This window comes from Pleuronectes platessa, chromosome 12 (assembly GCF_947347685.1).
Source record: "Pleuronectes platessa chromosome 12, fPlePla1.1, whole genome shotgun sequence".
Classification (NCBI taxonomy): domain Eukaryota; kingdom Metazoa; phylum Chordata; class Actinopteri; order Pleuronectiformes; family Pleuronectidae; genus Pleuronectes; species Pleuronectes platessa.
The window spans coordinates 14,890,881-14,903,454 of NC_070637.1; the positions used below are offsets into that span (position 1 = coordinate 14,890,881).

The 12,574-nt window shown below is 43.4% G+C and overlaps 1 protein-coding gene and 1 non-coding gene across 3 annotated transcripts; both read right to left on the minus strand.

Moving 5' to 3' along the window:
* Nucleotides 1-456: 456 nt before the first annotated feature.
* On the minus strand, nucleotides 457-11,271 carry pprc1 (PPARG related coactivator 1). 2 transcript variants are annotated; one of them, XM_053435638.1, is made up of 14 exons: nucleotides 11,041-11,271; nucleotides 8,446-8,541; nucleotides 8,182-8,331; nucleotides 7,871-7,951; nucleotides 5,745-7,779; nucleotides 5,202-5,255; nucleotides 4,192-4,252; nucleotides 3,809-3,876; nucleotides 2,876-3,584; nucleotides 2,592-2,795; nucleotides 2,417-2,495; nucleotides 2,202-2,323; nucleotides 1,743-1,894; nucleotides 457-938 (listed from the first exon to the last, which is right to left on the minus strand). In XM_053435638.1, the coding sequence occupies exons 1-14, from the start codon at nucleotides 11,119-11,121 to the stop codon at nucleotides 838-840; spliced, it is 3,993 nt and encodes a 1,330-aa protein (XP_053291613.1). In that variant the 5' UTR covers nucleotides 11,122-11,271; the 3' UTR covers nucleotides 457-837. The 2 variants fall into 2 exon arrangements, with proteins under 2 accessions (XP_053291613.1, XP_053291614.1); XM_053435639.1 differs by lacking the exon at nucleotides 11,041-11,271 and adding an exon at nucleotides 9,949-10,127.
* LOC128453941 (small nucleolar RNA SNORA50) lies at nucleotides 1,963-2,098 on the minus strand. The gene has a single exon (XR_008341574.1). It is a non-coding gene; the product is annotated as a small nucleolar RNA SNORA50 (small nucleolar RNA).
* Nucleotides 11,272-12,574: the final 1,303 nt, after the last annotated feature.

Sequence of the window (12,574 nt, forward strand, 5' to 3'; positions counted from 1 at the left end):
AAACCAAACACCCAGATTCAGCCATCTTTTTCTCCACCTATGAGTTTGTTTTTACCACAATCCATTTGTTCACAGGTTGTTTTATTTGTTAAGATTACACAACACCTCCTGAACATATTTCTAGAAAATTTGGAACGTTGTGGTATGGGCCACAAATTAAATACTGCGGTAGATCCAGGACGTTTTTTCTCCAATACCGAGATGGTTGCCCCCCCCCTCAAATATTCACTATTATCCCAGGGAATAATTTGTAGACCTTTATCAAAATAGTCCAGCAAATTTAGGGTAAACAATATCAATGCGTGTGTGAAATTTCATGCAGCATGATACAATATAAGAGACTGTTGATCCTTGGTTATGTGCAGAGTGCCATTCAAGTTTATGCTCGTTCTCTTGTGAAATTCCTAAGTCGTGCTCCTAAAAGATGTTAAAAAAAAAAAAAGAACCACAAACACGTTTCATTTTCTCATTTTTTAATTAAGGTTTGTAGTACATGTTAATGTATTACATCCTTTCCCAGGAGCCAGGTAGCTCCATCCACTTATTTTCACCCTTTTTTTAAAAACCATCATCTGTCCATACAATTCAAATCTGATTTTACATTTAAATAAAATTTAAAAAAAAATATTTGATTTCACTTAGTTATTTTTTTGAACTTCTTTTTCAACTTTTCTTTACAAATCTTCACTTCAATAGAAGGTGTTAGCTTGCAGAAACAAAAACAAAACAAAAAAAGAAACTAAAGCAACAACTAAAATGTAAAGACAGTGTTGCAGGTGAGGAGCCAGCTGTTGGCTCTGAGGTAAGTGTCAGCTGCTTCCTGCTGCAGGCCTCCTGCTACCTCTTCTGGTTCTGCTTGGCCTGCTTCAGTAAAGTGTCAAAGTCTAGTGCATGAAACTTGCCTTTCACAGGCACTGGATCGTACTCTCTACTCGAATCTGCAAAGAGAAAGACAGAAAGTCAGTATCGTGTTCAAATAAAAAGGGACAAATAAAGGAATATCCAGGCGGTGATTTGTAAAAAGCCATGAATATTATTGTTTTGGCTTTTTTACATCTTGGGAAAACTACAGAAGAGATTTCCTTGCATCATGCAAAATGCAGCAATGAAAAGACAACGAGAACGTCTGTTTCTGGTGCATTTGTGACGTCGACCATGACTCACCAGGGGGAAAAAAACTCCTCTACTGTCAATAAGAAAGGAGTCGATATATCTTTGAGTGGGTCTACCAGGGTTTAAAAAACTAGCAAATGGTAAAAGTTTTATTAATTTAGTTAATCACTACCTAATGATCCAAGTCAAATGTGGCTGAAGTTGAGCATCAGAATCGACAGTTAAAAACACATGTGCAGTGTGTGCTGTGAACGGTCGGGTCAATAAAACCTCCACATTAATCAAGACAAACTAAATAAGTCTAGAGTAGTATAAGCTCTACGCCATGCTTTAATAGCCATGAAAAACAGACTTTGTAGTCAAACAACAATCTGCCTTCTCCCCATCGTGTGATGGTCCAACAGCGCCCATGTGATCGGCCAAGTTTAGAATTATTGGCAGCTCTTGACAAAGTACCACAGCTCTCAGTGGCGTCTAGTTTGTGGTGAAAACACAATCAGGATGAACGGCAGCCAATAACTTTAATCTTTTGCAAACCACATCGACACTGTTAGAATGGATTAACATGGCTCTGGGATGGAGCTACAATAACTTCTCTGGTGTCTGTCGATTTGAAGCCAGTGCCTCACCCAAGTCAGCATAGTTGCTTTTGCAGAACTGTCTCCTTCCGCCAAAACACAGATCGAATGGCAGCTCGTCAGGTTTGCGCAGCTTGCTCCCATTTTCAATGGCTGTGAACGCGTGCTTGGTATCATAGTAAGTCACAAAGCCATAATTGTCCCTGTGAAAGATACTAAATATTAGTCTATTTGTCCAGTGAAAATCATGAACAAGCCCTGTTCAGTCTTGAGCTGTCACTTGCTTTTAAAAGAGCGACCTGGAGGTGTTGCCAGGAGGCCCCAGTTATAAACAAGTTTTTGCTTTAGCACTGAAACTTGGCCCCCGAGGTCACGGATGAGACCAAGAAGGTTCAAAGACAGTGCAATTAGCTCATATTATATCCTTGTGAAAATTACAAAATTAGCTCCTGATAAATGCTATAGAGAAATGTGTAATTAATGTCCAATTGTCACGGTTTATCTTCGTACCCGTGGTCTCTAAAGTGCAAGGTGCAGTCTTCGATCTCGCCGAAGTAAGAGAAGCGCTCTTTAAGTTCTTTTTGGGTCATGGTACCACGGATTCGTCCAACGTAAACAACCCGGCGCTCCTCCTGAGAGAAAGAAACAAAGTAAATCAGATAATCTAATTTAACAATACTAGAATTTGCTTAAACATGCGTGTACTCAGGATAAAATTAACTTACAATGGCTTTTTCCTTGCATCTCTTCACCGGCTCCCCATTCACCATTTCGCTGTGATCATAGCTCGGTGCATATGAGGGACTGAGGACGACAAGTTTAAGTCATTTTTTAACTTCATGTCAAAAGTATTTGTATACGAGGACTACCCCCTAGAAGAGCATGATTTATAAACTGTACCTGCACCATGGCTTGCTCCTACTCCACTGTGCTCGTCTCTGAGGGGATCGAGACCGTGACCTGGAACGACTCCATGAGCCAGAATGAGATGAGGAATAGGAATACCTCCTCCTCCTGGGAGGCGAGCGGGACGCAGAGCGAGAGGACCGTGATGATGAACGGGATGAGGAGCTGGAACTGCTCTCAGAGTTACGGGGACAATACCTAAATGAAGAAAAAGGAATGCAAGTGAGGAACCTTGCACCTTCTAGAAATCAACCAGATGAATTGACTGGGGGACAAACCTTTTCTTAGCTGGACCACGTGATCTAGACCGAGATCTAGAGGAATGAGAGTCTGACTCTGAACCACTGGACATCGGGCTAGGAGAACGGTGGGATCTTCTCTTTCTGGACCGGCCGCCGCTCCTTTCTTTGGGGCTAAATGTGGGGCTGGGTGTGCGAGAGTCTGCATGACGACGGTAGGTCCTGCCGTAAGGCCCCTCCCTAGGGCTTCCTTCTTTAACAGAGGAATCTGCCTCCTGCCGAGCAGGAGAGGCATCAGGAGTTTCCAGAATGGAACTGGGATCCAGGTCATCTGTCAGTGGGAAATCATGAGTTTTGGTTGTAAACTTAGGGTTCGTGGTAGACGGGACAGCATGTGCCAGGACAGCTGGCGTTGTCTGTGCGATGACTGTAGTGGGTTGCATGATGGGTTTAATAGTGATGAATGATTGCGGTTTGACATTCCAGCGTCTGCCTGGCTCTCCAGCAGAAGTGCCTTTGTTGGGGAGGCAATAGTCGTGGTCCAAGCACGCCAGTTCGGGGTCGACAGTGGCGGCAGCGGGAGTGGGTTTGCTGCGCGACTTGAATGAGGGCAGAGGCCGAGCCTCTATCTGGATAATCTTGGAGGGGCTGGACTTGCAGGCTTCAGCCGCTTTGCTCTTCCCCAGCAGCGCCACAGGGGCCAGAGGTTTCCACATCAGGTGGGGAGGAGTGGCTGGAGGAGTAAGAGCTGAGGCAAAGGAGAAAGAACGTGTACCACAATTATAGCAAACACATGTGCAAAGGGTCTTTGTGTCTTATCAAGATTGACAGTTTCTAATGACTGTGCGTATTTAATACTGGAAGCGCAGAGAGAACAGAATCCATACAAGGGTAGAACAAAAGGAAAGGCGTCTATTTGAATGATGAGACTTAATGGACTCATTCAGAAGCCAAATGATAACAGTGAATTACCTGCAGTGCTTAAGAGGTCATTTGCTCTCACTCGCTCCACAACCTTTGTCTTTGGAGCCAACTCAAAACTGCAAAGTAAGCACAGGAGCGTGTTAGCGCATCACTAGTAAAGAGTGCAGCGCTCACCTCAGTTGGTCCAGTCAGTCCACAAAAATACAAACTTAAATGGGGTTGCAAAAATTCAGACCTGAATAGACCATCACTGTGGGCAGACAACAGTTGGGGTTTTACGGTAGGTCTTGGCAAAAAAGTGGGCATTTGTCACCCCCACACACTCGCACACAAACACACTGCAAACTGGTTTCACATGCCCTGGGTGTTTCCAGAGAAACCGTTGCCCCATCAGTCACACAGAGCAGCTTGAGGGCTGTAGGGTAACTCACCTTGAGTTTCCTACAGCTGCTGCTCTACCAGAGACCTCCGGAACACATTGCTCCTCTTTGGCTGAAGAGAGAGGGGACAGTGAATAAATAACAATAATAGGACAGGGAGCGTGTAACACCAACAACTTACAAACCTGATACTGTGTGGATATAAATGTAGTGAATATTGAATTTATTTCAGTGTATCTACAAAAGAATTTCATTAAATGGTCAGTGTATTAAGTTATTGTGTTTCATAAACGCATCCGACACACGCGATGGAACAGGAAGCACAAGCACTTGTTCGAGTTGGGGCTTGTACATTGGCCCAAACAAAGACAGCAGGGCGAGAGTTAAATGGATTTGCGGACAGGGCAAAATTCCAGCAGCTGAGCAGGCAGGAGCACAAAGCAGCTTCTCCGCCCCACACACAGCAGCCAGCTCTTACAAACGGGAAACGTTGCAGTAGAGCAAAAAGAAATCTGCCGTTATGAAGTGCCCTACTATCGTGTTAAACACACCTCTCCAGAGGGGTCAGATAACCCTTGAGTCAATAAGAACAGCCTGACATAATTATCTTTACTGTAGGACACTTTTGTCGGACTATAAACTCTGAGGCAGACCTTGCACATGTTATCCGCTAATGATCTAAATTCACTGATGATGGCTCTTATGAATATGCTCAACATCAGTATATTTGTTTTGACCAGTAAAGCTCTTTGATTTTACTGGATACTCTGAGATTAATTAAACTCCTTCTACCCACTAACCCACAGCTGTTAACCAAAGGTAGTGCTGCTGTCTTCTATTCCACTTCCTGTGGTTATGAAACCATGAAAACAGATAGTTCGACTACATTTAGCTTCTTACAACGCTATCTGAGCTACTAAGCAATTGGCAAGAAGGACCAGCCTAAAGACCAAAACAACGCATTACAAAAAAAATACAAAGTGGAACATTGTTCAACATGTACTAAACAGAGCGCTTCTGTAATCAGAGCTAAAAAAAAAAAATCTGCCATTATTGATTACCTTGGGTTTCCTCAAACTGCTCCAGTAAACTGGTCAGATCAGCAGCTTCAATTCCTACACAAAGATTATTACATTACATTATGAATTATAAACACACCCATAAACACAAATATGTTTACAGTCTCGCTGCAACAGACAAGACATAAATAAAACCGATATTAAACGGTACAGGTTAAATTACATTGGCATCAGACTGGTGTAGGATGACTACAGAGAACATTCTTGAACATGGACAAGCACAAGTGATTTTTTACAATATTACATTATACATATTACACTGCAGTAACAGCAGGTACAGCATTTCCTACATCAGCACACTACTGGATCAGTTGAAGTGAGGGCTAGAGCTCCAGAGAGGAGACCATTATGGCAATTTAATTATGCATGTCACTTGAGCCATGCACTGAACTTTGGACATTTTCCTGAAATTATCAGGAGAGGTTGTATGTGAGAATTCAAATGTCAAAATACTTGACAACTATCCACATGAAGATTTAACACAGCCATCAATCAATCAAGACCAGCATGTATCTTTATGCTCACCTATCTCACTGGTGAAAGATTCAATCAGCTCCTGTGTTGGGTTCTTCGCCTTTTGGGGCTTCACTGCTGTAGTGGGCTTCTCTTTTGTTTTAAGCAGAACAGGGTTTGCCTTTAGACTCAGGGAGTCTGAAGGATGCGCAGCTGGAGAAGAGCAGAGCGGGGGGCCACAGTCCGTTGGTCTGGAGGATTTAATATCAGCTGTGATGGGGCTGTTGAATGTGGCGGCATTGGTTACGTCAAGCAACTTTTGGAAAACAACAGTGGTTTTCTGGGGGACACTGGGGGCAGTGGTGGGTTTGATTGGCTCTGTAGTGGTTTTAGTGAGCTCAACAGACTTTCGAAACTCGAGCTGAGTTTGGGACTTTTCATCGACTTCACTATTTCTTAATGAAAGCGCAGAAGAATATTTTGCATCTGCTGATGACATGAGCCCATTGGCCTGATTTAAAGATGCTGGAGAGCCAGAACTCTGAGGTGCTGCAGGTTGAGCAACAGTACTTTGATGTGTGGGTAAATCCTTCACTGAAGGAACTGGGGGCTGTTCAGGTAGAGAAGGTTTGGGTTTAGGAACGGGAGTAGCAGTGGGAACTCTGCTGGATGAAGCAGTCATGTAGGCTGGGGGCACCAGCAGTGCCTCAGGGGTGGGCGGTGCAGCTGGCCCCCGTGGCTGCCAGGCAGGTTTGACCTCCTCCACTTCATTTTTGCCTGCTTGGGGGTTGGGGCGTCGACTATCCTGGGGGTTGGGGTCAGGCAGGCAGGGAATTAGGGGAAGCTCTGTCGGAAGCTCTGGGAGGCTAGGCCACTTGGTGCTGTTGTCGTCTCTCTTTTCCACCGGTGCTGGTTTCTTCTGCTCTCTGAGCCGCCGATACTCCGCTAGGCTAAGTGATTTGGGTTTCGGCTCTGGGACTGCGGGGGCCACAAGAGGGAGTGCTTCACAAACAGGTCCTATCATCTCAGGTGTTGTGGGACTAGGAGCAGCTGCTGTGCTCTCTGAGGACAGAGAGACAGGGACAGCAGAGGGAACTGCTGATGAGACTTCCAGCTTCTCTTGGGCTGGGGCCGGCTGTTCGGGGGGTCCATCGGGCTGCTTGGAGCTCACGGCTGTGGGTAAACAGCTTGGCCCATCCTTTAGCAGAGCCTGTTTGGGTGATGCATATGAAGGAACTTGCACCCTACTTTTAGGCAATAGTGTTGTAGTTGTGATATATGTTTTTGTTTCAGTTTTGCATGGGTTTAGTTTCTTAGATTTCACAGAGGAAGAAGAAGAAGCTGGAGTCGAGGCAACGGGAACCTTTGAGACTTTGCATTTCTTCTCTTTGACTGATCTTTTCTCAGGCTTTGGTGGTACCTCCTGTGGCGTGTTTCTCAACACACCACTCCTGAGAACTCTTCCTTCCACAGGCTCTGGTTTGCTTTCTCTCTTTGATTTCTTTTTCTTTTTTCTCCTGGAAGAGCTTCTCTCTCTAACCTCTTCCTTTTGTCTCTCTACGATTGTCTCATCTTTGACATCTGTACACAGGCCTGGTGTTGCAGCGGCTGCAACTTTAAGTGGAGCCTCGCTGACAATTATATCTTCATCATCATCAACGACTATATGCTCCGAACTGTCAGAGTCCACCTCTTCCGCTTCATCTGCAAGTTTCCATTCATTTTCTGAAAACTGCTCTATAAGTGGCAAAGATATCGGGAGCTCCATGTCAGGGATGGCCAGTATGGGTTCACCGTTTTCCCCCTGATCCACAACCTCGAATAAGATGCCTCCTTCAGGCAACATCTGTTCCCCGTCGTCATCCTCGACACAAATGGACATACAGTACGGGTGCATGTGTCTGACCAAGTCCGAAAGGCTAACTGAAACTCCATCTTCCCCGTCCTGTTCAAACATTACAGGAAGTGGGAGGGAAGCATCTCCCCAGGCCAACAAGTCATTGTCAGGAGAAGAAGCATGTCCCATTGGGCTCAGACTGAGGGAGCCATCGTCTTCTTCCTCACCATCACTCCTCTGGAGAGAGTCTGCCAGCATCCTGGGGAGGCTCTGGGTGCAGAAAAGATAAAAAATAATGTCAACCTCTGAGTCCCGTCTCTTATTAAAGTTTACGCACCGACTGATTATTGTGCATATGTACCTTTCCAGTTGATATGGGTCTAACGCTACAAAATGCATCTTTTTCAGGAGGGGAACGGGACATACACAGCAGCCTCCTGAGCTGGAGAAGTGAAATAAAGCAAAAAGCATGAGGACATTTATTACTTATTGACTTTAGGGGCAAATTGTTATTTTACAAAGTAAACAAGAGGTATATTTATATCCACAGAAGTCAGCAGATTGTCCTTCTGCCCCACTTCACTCTCTCTGTCCTGAACTCAATGGCCCGACAGATGATGTGTAGGGCAGAACTCAGTGAGACAGAGTTATGTTCGACAGCTGGTTACTAACCGGAGAGTGTTCCCTGCCCTTCTGACCTGACAGCAGGTCTGAGTCAGGGAGTGTATCAAACGGCGACAGGTTCTCATCGTCAACATTATCGAGGATCTCCGTCAGCGCGGTTAGCAGCGTGGCTTCACTCTCCTCATCCAGTCCTTTGGTCTAAATAAAAACAACATGCGATCAGAGCCAGAACCTCGGGGAGTGTAAACATACAACTGAACAGGGCTTAAACATCATATGTTTCTTAGTTTGCTGTAATACTGAAGTTCATGCCTCTGTTGTTGGTGTGTCCTCAAAGATCGAAAGAATGGAGGGGTCTAAGCAGCTTTGAAGGGCTTCCATAGTTTCTTCAGAGCACAGCCCTGCAGTCTGGAGGAGAGAAAGAGAGAGGGAAAAAAAACGACAGTGAAAATATGATTCAGACAAAAACCCTCTGCAGGCAGCCACCCACGAGTACATGATTGTGGCAAGCAAAGTTTAATGACCACATCATTAGAGACAGCTAACAGACTTTCACAAAAGCATCTGAGAGCAGCCCACTGCTTTAATAGTATGTGAACATTTTAAACCTATTAGGAATTACCTATTGAGATACAAGCAGCTTTATAGTTATTTTGGTAGTTTTTCCTTGTTGTTGTTGTTGAGCATTAAGGACAAAGGATGTTGAATCTTTTTAATCCCTATGAGACAAACTGTGATTTGAGTCGCAGACAGTTTTTTGAAAGTAATTTGAGTATGGTCACAGGTTGAACATCATTGTAGTACCACACATCAACCACTGGCCTGAATTTACAACTGGACTTGTCCAAGTTTTACTTATTTTCGCTTTTAAAACAGCGTGTCCAGGTGCCTTGGACTCGGTTTTCCTAGATGCTCCAGTTATTCTACCGACGACCTTAATAAATATTTACTGTATAAGTTAATATCAAAGGACGTGGATGATAGAAGGAACAACAATATACGATTTATGAAAAGGGAAATATATTTTTTTTTAATGACATCTGTATTCAAGTAAAATTTATTTTGGGGCACTCATGAGATTCTTATTCCCGCTCCCTTTTTGTTCATGGAATGTGTACAAGTGTAGGCGTATCGGTTTGTAAAATTGTTTTTTTGGGTTACACTGAAATTATAAAGGATATTTCTAGGTTAAGCCAGACAAACAAATAAATGTAAACAAAATCAAGATTGCAAATCTTTGAAGGTAAAGTCAACTTTCAAAACTGACATTGTAGTAGAAAAAGTCTTTTCAGACATTAAATCTAACATTTTGCAAAGGTCTGACAATCACAGGGCAACCTCACTTTTCTGTTTGGTGGTTGGAGCAAAGAATAAGTGTCAGGGCCTTGAAAATGAGAATCAGGAAGGGAACCCCACAGGGCAGCAGAGAGCACATGTTTTGAGTTCCGGCATGAAGAAGAAAACAAAATTCCAGAGGCATTTACAGAAACATACAAGAACATCATAGCATGTTTGTTCTGGGCCTGCTCCAAAACACCGTCTTACTTTATATAATTACACATTCGATATAACGTAAAATGCACACCATCACATAATCTTGGAATATAGGCAAGTCTTAACTAGTTTAATAAATAACAAACATTAAACAGCTGTAGTCTCTTTCCAAAAACAACAGGTTAAAGTATTGCTCCAGCATAGAAAACCATTTTAAAATGAGTGATAACATTTTGTTATTTGCTTTAAAAACGCAGAGTCCCTTTCCCAGTGGCCCACGTGTGGCTGTCTACACGCAGACATGTTTGATCCTGGCCTCACCCTGTCCACTGGGAGGCCACCGTCCCCACGTGTTTCACTACAACAAACACCAGCAGGGTCTTCTTCCCCATCGCATGCCTTATGTATTTTTACAATCACAAACCAAAGAGACCCGCGATTTGAAATCCACAGCGATGACACCGAAAGTTAGACCACCACCACATAACGAAGCCCACATATAAATACAAGTCAGGAAGTGCATGTGCAGTGATTAAACGTTGTCTCTGCTGCGCATGCGCGAGGGAATCCAACATGTGATCCACCACGACTCAACCACATGTGGACACACAGGTTTTGAATGGAAAGTTGACATGGTGCTGCAGAGTGATAGTGACACAAGTGTGTTTGCGTGTGACTGCACTAGTTGTATAGATATAAAATAGCAGGATGACTGAATGTGTGCATCACTACTGAGAACACTGATGTCACAGTACTGCAACGTGCTGGCATGGAGCCTACAAGCTACCCCATGGCTAAAAGTATAACGCAGAAGCCCCACAAAACTGTGTAACATAGTAAAGAAGTTATCATCCGCATTGAAGTATTGACTGATGGAGGACTAGCATGCTGCAAGTGTCGGTTACCACGTGTTGTGAATGAGTTGATGGCTAGCACACAGCGTGCCACATAGCACCTACACGCACCGATGCAGCTTAAATGAGCGTTGCACACACGGATCACACAACTGGCGCACATGCCACACCAACCAACAGTAAATATACACAACTGTCACTTCATTAGCTTCAATGGTGGTTGTTTTAAAAAGGGAGGAAACGTCCCTCGCCGGTCGAGTCGAGCTACACCGAGTCACCAGCTAGCATTAACACACCGCTACAAAAACACCATGCTTTATACTGTCGCCGTATGCTTTGTGTTAAAAACATACAACCAGAGAGTTGTGTGACTGTTAGAACACAAAATAGTGTGCACTTTTACTATAAGTTTCGCCCGTGATACCACGGTTGCATCCACGTGTCACTTTTCCATGCGTACACACAACACGCGCTGCCCTGCTACTTGAAAAACACACACACACAGTTGCTAACAGTGGGTTTGCATTGTAGAGAACAAACTCCACAACTCGTCATTTACCTCGTCTAGTATGTCCATGGAGAAAAACTCCACATTGCACGCAGTTAAAGTCTCCTCGCCTGCTCCCCACCGCGCCGCCATCTTGCCAGTGTACTCCTCTGCCCCGGTTCCGCTGCTTTCAGAATGAACAGTGACGACGGCACACACACACTCTCACGCTCACACACACACACACAGTGGACACACACTGCACCGGCACGAGGAAACGTGGATCCCACATTCCCGGCAAAATGACGCAGAGTGACGCAGCGAGGGTGAAGGGTTGCGCCGGCCACGTTGGTTTGTAGTTCTGTTGAGTGAGAGGAGACGGCGCCACACTGCGCTGTGGTGGACTCATAGGTCTCATACACTGTAGTGATGTTCTCATAGACTGTATGTGGTGGTCCACAGACTATATATAAAGTTAACATAGACTGTATATGAACTTCTCATAGACTGTATATAAAGTTCTCATATTGTAAGTGAAGGTCTCATAGAATGTATATAAATGTTTCATAGACTGTATACAGTTCTCATATTGTAAGTGAAGGTATCATAGAATGTATATAAAGTTCTCATATAGTAAGTGAAGGTTTCATAGAATGTATATAAAGTTATCATATTGTATGTGATGGTCTCATAGACTGTATGTGAACTTATTGTAGACTGTATATAAAGTTATCATATTGTATGTGAAAGTCTCATAGACTGTATGTGAACTTCTTGTAGACTGTATATAAAGTTCTCATATTGTAAGTGAAGGTCTCATAGACTGTATATGAAGCTCTCATAGACTGTATAAAAAAGGTCTCATAGACTGTATATAAAGGGTGGTCTCCTGTGTGTATCTGAGTTAAAAACTCTACACACAACTTTTACTGTTGTTTTTAAACATTATATTTCATTTTGTCTTGACTTTAATGGAAACTGTGGCTGAAACAACTCTGCAGGTAGGTCAAACGTTAAAGTCTTTTTAAGGTTGAAACTAGTAGAGCTCGTTATTTTTAAATCTTTTTTGTCAGAGCTTTAATCTACTTTAGCTGACATTTATCAATGCATCACCTCAGCTTTACCTTATCTGTCCATTACCTTAGCTTTGCATTATCTATACCTTACCTTAGCCACACTGTATATACGATACCTTAGCTATACAGTATCCATACATTACATTTACTTTAATTTAGCCTTTCCATACCTTTGCTATATGTCACCTGACTTTAGCCACATCTTACCTTTCCACAGCTTAACTCTACCTTAGCCACACCTTTAACTGATCCTTATCTTATCTTAACTTTACCTTAGCCACACCTTTAACTGATCCTTATCTTATCTTAACTTTACCTTAGCCACACCTTATCTGTACCTTACCTCTCCTTAGCTTAGTCAATCAGTAACAATTTGATCATTGTTAAGGTGAGATAAGGTTTTTAACACTGTTGATTTGTTTGATATTGTGTGAATGGAGTATTGTTTGGATAATTGAAGCTGCGATCTTGAACTTTGGAAACGTGTGATGGGCATTGTTACCTGATTTTCTGACATTTTATTATATATT

Excerpts from the sequence above, each read along its gene's own strand:
- pprc1 (XM_053435638.1), bottom strand. The coding sequence starts at position 11,121 with ATGGCGGCGCGGTGGGGAGCAGGCGAGGAGACTTTAACTGCGTGCAAT. Across the intron at positions 3,877-4,191 it reads GCAGCTGTAGGAAACTCAAG|TTTTGAGTTGGCTCCAAAGA; the intron begins GTGAGTTACCCT and ends CTTACTTTGCAG. Across the intron at positions 939-1,742 it reads AAGCAACTATGCTGACTTGG|ATTCGAGTAGAGAGTACGAT; the intron begins GTGAGGCACTGG and ends TTCTCTTTGCAG.